The sequence below is a fragment of the Cupressus sempervirens genome, chromosome 4, assembly GCF_028749045.1.
Source record: "Cupressus sempervirens isolate cs-2001-9-10 chromosome 4, ASM2874904v1, whole genome shotgun sequence".
In the NCBI taxonomy this organism is placed as follows: domain Eukaryota; kingdom Viridiplantae; phylum Streptophyta; class Pinopsida; order Cupressales; family Cupressaceae; genus Cupressus; species Cupressus sempervirens.
Window position 1 is genome coordinate 604,243,346 of NC_143121.1, and position 8,451 is coordinate 604,251,796.

Sequence of the window (8,451 nt, forward strand, 5' to 3'; positions counted from 1 at the left end):
TAAGTCTATGCGCAAGTTAACCGCCTAAGTGTTTAGGCTAAATATGAATCACTTTTCAATATCTACGTGTTGTTGTTTTTCGAAGTTTTAATTATTGTTACAACTGTTTTTTATTATTTTCACAATATTCATGTCCTTTCATGTAATTCAAGGAAACTCATGCATACCAACTGCAGCCTAAATCCTATATTGATGAATTTCTAGCATAGTAGGAGCTTGGGTTGCTTAATTTTAATCATTTTTCCTTAAATCTCAAGATTTGTTTTAGTGTACTGCTCATCTTTGATCGAATGTTAACCATATGCATCCAGTAATTGAGACATGTTTGAGTTTTTATTCTTTTTAAATATTTGTCTGATATTGAGTTGGCGGGCCATCCATCCCCTCAGCAGTAGCAGAAATCCCTACCTTGTCCGGTCCAGGCACATGGACTGATGCCCCCCTTCTCCCGAATCCCCCACCAGGTTAGCCCCCACCTTAGACTTAATCTCCCACCCGATCCTGGGGGCCCCTATGGGCAGGTGGGAGGCAATCTTCATCCGGGGTGGGGATGAAAGTTTTATTCACAGTTGTAATGCTACAAATGCTTCCATCATATAGCAGTTAGATTCTTTTCTAGCATCTAATTTTTTTTTGATGAAAACAGCTTTTACCAATTCATTGGAAATAGCCTCCATCGATGTAGATCGACAGCGTGCCTGTCTGGTTTTATCAGCTGGGGTTTCCAAAAGGTGGCGGTATGCTTTTTATAAAAAAAGAAAACAAACAGATCAGGAAGCAGAAGCTTGGGAAGCAGCGAAAAGAGCATGTGGTGGTCTGCACTTCTTAGCTATCCAAGAATCTCTGGATTCAGATTCTTGTACTGGATTCTGGCTTATACTGGATATGCCCAGTCCACCTGTATAATGTTATGGACAATAAACTTTCTTGAAGTATGTAAAAGGAAATGATTCTAGCAAATTTTATGCTTTTGTAATTTGCAAGTCTGGTGATTCTTTAGCCCAATCAATAGTTTATATAATTTTAAAGCATTTGTTCATGCATAATCTTCCAAATCATGTAAATAACTAACATGCCCTCAACAGGATTTAATAACCATGCCACTTCTTAAGTTGAAATTCTGTGAACATCAGTTCACTTCTTTGTCAATTCATGAAAACATGACAGCTAGACTTGGGTATTTAAAATTATATTGCTTCCTTTTCAGATACTTCTTAAAAATTCAATTTGAGACATGTTTTTGGACAAATTTTCTTTCTGCTTGGTACGAGTCCATAATGCTGGAATGTCAAAATTTCTAGCATTGTCACACTTTACTCATCTATATTTTCGTTGGTAATCAACGTTATCTCGGGCGAAATTCATTCATCACTGATCTCAATGACAGATCACAAAAGTTGAAAAAATAGCAGGCTATTGATATTTCTTGTTTTATCAGACCACTATCTATTTAGAAAAGATAGATAATGCACTTTATATATCACAATTTTGAAGTTGTCGCCGACATTTCCTTGAAATGGTTTACCAATTCAAACATTGGGAAAACTTTAGTTCAACTTAGTTTATTCAATTCTTCGTATTTGTGTCTGCACGCAGTGCACAGCAGCATTTTCTTGAGTTGGCAATAAAAAATGTTCTTCTTTATCCAAGAGAAGCAAACATTAATGTGTGGTTATTTTCAGCGAATTAAGGAGTGCCCACTGGAAGAATTCATCATAGAATATGGTCCAACTATCCCAATAAATTTGAATTTGAATTTGGTCTTATAAAGAGGAAATTGAAAACAGGTAATTCTTACGTGTTTGATCCTCATGGCCTTTGATCAATTACCAGCGGCATGTCTTAGGTTATCCATTTCTTTTCGATTTCACCCTGCCTCTCTATTTAATCAATATAGTGAGATTAGGTTATCCATTTCTTTTCAATTTCACCTCGCCTCCGTATTTAATCAGTATGGCGAGACAAAGTTATGTTCATCTTCGCTGCTCTTCTTCTACCCTTGTCGTTTCATCCCTTAAGATCAGAAAGGGTGTGTTCTTGTGAGAATGATTGTGATAAGATTTTGGAACTTAGTAGTAGTAATTATTTATTTAATTAAGGTAAAAGAATGTTTATAGTTTATTTTACCATAGTGTATCTACATAGTTGAAGGCACTTGATTAATGGAAATTTTCATTTTGTAGGTATGCAGATGATGTTGAGTTCAAATCTTTTTCAATATTAAAAGTAGTGTATATTAAAAAATAAAAATAAAAATAAAAGATCATGACATAGTTGTAAAGATGGTCCAATTTTGATGAAAATATTTCTTTGATTGTATTTCAAGAAGGTCACATCCATTTGGACTATATTAAATGATGAAAATTAGGCTTGTGTTCATAATAAAATGGTTTGTAATAAATATACAAATCTTTGGAATTTTATGATATTGCTTATCTTGAATTATGAAGATCAAAATCTCAGAGTAAGGTATTCATGCAATACATGACATCAGATGGTAAGTTGTTAAGAAAATGAAGTTGCGAGTGTGATCAAGGATTCTCTCTCACTCGCTCACTCACTTTCATACACTTATCACAGACACTTCCAATGATTGCTCACCATAAAGTTCAACATTTAGGGTCCATTTGGTTCATGGAATTTAAAAAACCTAGATTTCTACAAAGCTTGGCTTAGCCAAATCAAGGTTTTGCAAATCTTCATTCCAATTTTTGGAATTTTACTTAAATCGTTTGTTTCACTTGGAAGATGTGTGTGAAGACACATTTTTATGTGTAAGCTTGGAGTTGAAAGAAAATTTCAAAAAGTAGTCTAATATATTGTTTTTACACTACTTAAAAAACATAACCAAGTTTTGATTTTCAATTCCTACTTGTTAGTAGGGAGTTGGAAAACTTGGTTTTGAGGCAAAATTGGAAGTTTAGTATGCTAATTCCTTTTTGCCAATTTTGAAACAAATGCACAAATTTTCAAATCCAGATTTTGAAAAAGCCAATTCCTGTCATCTTCCAAGAACCAAACGGACCCTTAAAGTGAATGTTTCTTCAAGTATTTGGTAACCTTGAAGTTCAGCATAAATAAATTTGGAAAGTTCATTTGTACGAAAGTGCACAAAATTTGTCAAATATGTTATATCCTTTGATCTCTTGGCTCCTCTACTTCATATAGGGTAAATCTTTTATTAGTCTCAAGTAAAACCATTGCATTACATTGTCTAGTTATTGTTAAATTTTTATGAAAAAAATTATAAATTCACAATTCGCATGATACATAACTTTAATTAAGAAATTAATTTAATTAGTGTTATTTTCAATAAAATTTAATATAATATAGATATTCTTGTTCATAAATTAAAGCCCTTTATTCTTAAATTGCTTAAAAGCTAAACTCGGTATAAGAGATATTATGTGGACCTTAATACTAACATATAAAATTAAATGCTTACATGATAAATACATCAATAAAAGAATTTTTTCTAGGCCTTTCATCTTCTTTTCATGCTATGTATATTTCTAGTGAGATGTTGTTCAATATCAGGGAGGTAGACCATACAGTCAACAATCTCTCTTTTGAATCCTATTTTTAAAAAATGGTTGCCACATATTTGGAAACATTGTTAGAGAAATTTGTGAGTTTGTAGAAGAAACCCGTCTACTTCTAGACCTCAATACCAATAGACATTCAAATCCATGTTCAAATTCAAATTCATACTCAAATATTTATTATGCAATCAAGTTCAACTTAGAAAAAGTCTTTTTTTCTTATCATAATCCGAATCAACTCAAACTAGAGAGAACTCTCCTCATTTGGATATTGAAGAAGGATGTATAATTGATAATAGTGCTAAGCTTGTACCTAATTTGAAGCAACATGACAACATCTCCAATCAAATTCTAATATGTCCAACCCCTCCAATTTCAAACATTAATAAATCAAAGTAGATAATGGAATGCCAAAAAATAAAGAACTAGCACATTTTATAAATTTTGATTCGACTAAAGGAAAAAATGATAACACCAATACTAAAACAATCTAACCAACATATCAGGTAATCAATCTTTGATGGATCTAGACTTCAAAATCGACATCCCAAAGGAAACAATTATGAAAGCTCAATATATCCAAACACATAGAATAACATTAACAACACACTGAGTATATCTCCTGAAGCTTTTAATAGGTTAAAAAAGGGAGAACTTGTCAAAAGTATGAAAGCCAAGTTGGAACTCCTTGATGAACTTTTGGGTAATATGATGGCAGTTTATTGTCGACAAAAATGTATTAAGTCATTTAGAATCATGTGCGTGGTTTTATGTGTTATTGTTAATTATGTTGTTGGTAGTTAGTATGACCGAGGGATAGGTAGTTTGGTTGTGATAGTTCACGTTGTACCCCCTTGGAATCTATTTGTACATCCCTTTGAATGGAAGAAGGCATCAATCGTATGTTCTATCGTTCTTGTTTGTAACCTTGTGGATGTAATCTGTTGTTGAGATTAATGAAATCCATGACAGTTCTTTGATAATGTTTTACAATTACTCTTCTAATTTATCTGTAGTATGTGTTAGAGGCTACATAGGTGAAAGCTATTGAAGATACTGTATGAGATGCATTGACCATAAGCCTCGCCATGAATGGGCTATTGGATCAACTACCCCATCTATTAGCACAAGGCATCCCTCACACAAACAAACCGAATGGAGGAAATTGAGTGGGAACAACGTTGCCAACAAATTATGTGAAATTTTACGGAGAATAACCATCGGAAGGAAGAAGAATGTAATGGAACCCAACAAGGGACAAACTGATGAACTGAATACCCTTGAGAAGGGAGAATAAAGGACACTATAGTGACAAGGTCACAGGGTTGACCCACGTACAGAGATATGAATAAATAAAAGTGTTCTATTTAAACATGATGTGTTTTTAGAGAATTTATGCCCAAATTACTAAATATAGCAATAAGAAGGAAAAATCAAATGCCTTGCAAGCCACACATGAAGCACTAATTCTCACACAAGTAGAACATCAACAAAGGTTAAGGCAACTCACTAAAGGACAACCGACCAAAAGATTGCTAGAAGGAGACCGCAACAGTGTCACAAAAGGTGACCACGTGATTTTTATAGGAGATGCACCAACTGAAGGGGAACCACAATTCGCCACAACACCGACGGGTAAGAAGTAGTGAGGATTACTAGAAGAGACACGAGAAAGGCTAGACTTGATTGGGGAAACATGAGAGTAGTTCATAAACCTATCTCGCACACCATGGACAAAGGAAACCTAAATTTGGAGTGATTGAAGGGAAGGGAGAGAAGAAGCGAGGGAAGTCGAGGACACTGGGGTAAGGAGTGTTAGAGGGACATCGCACGATGGTCAAAGAAACCCATAGAGATCCAACCCAACCAATTCAGGAACACAACCAATGGGAGGCAATAACTCGTTGGTCCCTAATCAAATCCATTCTCAACAAACAACCAAAGGGAGAAACATGTCTCAAAAGCAGAAACTATCAAAACTCAATGGTGACAAAAATGAGCATCCCATGAGATGCTTTCATACTTGTGAGACTATCTAGATTGCAAATGGAGTTTCAGATCAAGATGATTGGGTCCAACAATTTGCGTCGACCCTTTGAGGAGTTGTCATGGATTAGTACTCCAACATGGACAAGGTAAAAGTAAGCTCATGGGATGATTAGAGGAAGGAATTTCAAGTGGAATTCAGAGTGCTTCAGGATGACAATGAGGTGGTCGCACAAATATATAGCTTGAAGCAAGGAAAGAAAGAAACTATAAGAACCTATAATTGCAAGCTGATGAAATTGTTGGGGAGGATGACAACTCATTCGACTAGTGAATTAAAGAAAAGATGGTTCGTTTAGGGATTAAATGCTTCCCCTGGGAAGAAGATGAAAATAGTGTCATCTATGTTGTATGTAGATGCTTACAAAAAGGCCATGAATTTGGAAAAATATAACACATCAAAGAAGAAGAAGAAAAGTAAGTCCTCATCTAAAAGTGATAAATCATTAGTTGAGAGAAACAGTGAGGATGATCCAATAAGATGGTGCAAGCCCTCTAGAAAGACATGGAAATGATGGTGGAGTTTAATATGATGAGGGGAGCACAAGACAAATTGATGGAGAGATGTGGTGCATAAAGTGCAAGGAGAGTGGCCACACAAAGAGGTCATGTCCAAAAAAATCATTTTGTGATATTTGCCAAGTGATGGGTCATTCCACTAAGGAATTCCCATACAATATCAAGATGAGAAGCCAATAGGTGCTCTTCACCCATGGGAAATCGTCTACCTTCAGGGCAGCCATTCCTAACCAACAAATGAATAATAATGCATCATCTAGTAGGTTCCAAAACAAATGGCATGGAAGGAGAGGAGGTAACAATAACATAAGACTAACACAATATGCTTTGAAGGGACAACAGGTGATTCAATGCCATGCGTGCAGCCAGTGGGGCCACTTTACCTGATACTACACAAAGAGAGACACACTAGTAAAGTTGTATTGATGGTACAACCTCACAAAAATGCTAACTATCAAAATGATGACATAAACCTTCTCAACATCGAAGAGGAAAAGGTACTTGATGTCACCCAAAACCAAGTGAAACAAGAGGTATTACCCGATCCCCATACTGAGAAGAAGAGTACAAGAGGCTAACGAATAAATAGAGAAGGCCATGAAAGTAAGGAAGGATACACACTTGATAGTGAGCCCTTTGGGGAAGATAGAAGTAGAGAACAATATACTACCACAGATGTAAAAATTGGAGTTATCAGTCAAAATTCAAGACCTCCTCCATACCATGCCTCAATTGAAGATGACACTATTTAATACTTGTGTCACATAGCCTTGTGTAGCTTCTCAACCAAGTACCATGTAATAGTTGCACACCCCAAGTGGGTCAACAATGGACCCCATGCTATTGGTCATGAATTATGATTGACACCTGACAGTCGTCAAAATGGGCATTTTGGGAACAATTCTCACAGATACTATAGTCAATGGTGAGTCATAGGTGAACACCCTTCCGAAGGAGACATGGAATAAACTTGGGAATCCTACTCAGTGGCCCTCGACCTTCAATCTAGTGGGTACAAACCAACATTGGATAAAACCCCTTGGGACACTAATTGCTCAACAAGTTACCATCGGAATGCAATCATTCATGTTGGACTTCATTGTGATCCCACTCAAGAAGAAAGGATATGATGTTATTCTGGGTAGGGAATGGCTTGTGAAAGTAAGGGTAAATCATAATTGGAAGAACAATACCCTATCCATGGAAAGTGGTGGAAGGAAGATTGTTATTGACCTCTGTACACAAAAAGTAAGCGAAGAAATTGCATCATCTTCAAAGTTCAAGTCTGCATGGGGAGCATGGTGGAATGTATTAGGGTAGAAATTGAATGAAACTGAATGAAACTGAATGAGGAAGGTGTACTGGAACTTGAGGAATGTTCAGTGGATGACATAAGTTCAATAAATAGACTCTTCCATTGGTAGATGGAAGACTATGAACTTTTTCACAATTTCATGTAGGGGGTGGAAGAGATAGAACAAGGGTCAAAAAAGGAGGTGTTTCCGCAAGACTATGGGGAATACGAACAAAGAGAGGCCTGTATGAATGAAAGCCCAACCCACCAATTTTTCATCAAAGGACCAATGAAGTATGATGAACTGTCCCTACAAATTACCAACCTTAGGGATGAGAAAAACCACACAACGTATTGGTTGAGGATGACTAGAATCATGTACTAAAAGCCACAATGTTCAAAATATTCATGGAATATAATGACACATTTTCCTAGACTTATGAGAACCTTAAGGGTGTATCACTAGAGATGTGCATGCATTGCATACCTTTGGTACTTAGAGTCATACATGTATGAAGAAATCCATAAAGGATGAAGAATAATTATGTTACCAAAGTAGATGAGGAAATTCAACATATGGTGGAGGCAATGCTTATCTTCAAAGTACAAACAAGTGAATGGGTATCACCCATAGTAATATTATTAATAGATGAGGGAAACCAAATCTAGATTTATGTCAAATTCAAATGATTGAATGTCATCACTATAAAGGATCCCTACCCTTTTCCATTTATAGTCACAATGCTTGAGGAAGTGGCAGGATATGAGATGTATTTGTTCATGGACGGATCCTCGAGGTATAACTAGATTTCAATTGCAGATGAAGATAAATTGAAAATCATGTTCATGGTGGAGGACAGGTTGTACGCATATAAAAAAATGCCCTTCGGTCTATGTAACACACCCACTATGTTCCAGGGAATAATTATTCACATTTTTTATAAAATGTCTGTAAGGAACTTTCAAGACTTCCTTGACGATTGATCTATCTTTAGTGGGCAGGACACCCACTTGGCAGTGCTAGGAGAATGTATGGAGAGGTGCGAATGG

The 8,451-nt window shown here is 35.9% G+C and overlaps 1 protein-coding gene across 1 annotated transcript in view; it reads left to right on the plus strand.

The window, feature by feature from the left end:
- The window catches only part of ATAB2 (RNA binding protein), an 84,199-nt gene extending 83,081 nt beyond the window's left edge, over positions 1 to 1,118 (plus strand). The window contains exon 5 of the mRNA XM_089826120.1: positions 647 to 1,118. Coding sequence (XP_089682246.1) covers positions 647 to 906 — 260 coding nt within the window. The 3' untranslated portion in view covers positions 907 to 1,118. The remainder of the gene's footprint in view (positions 1 to 646) is intronic.
- Positions 1,119 to 8,451: the final 7,333 nt, after the last annotated feature.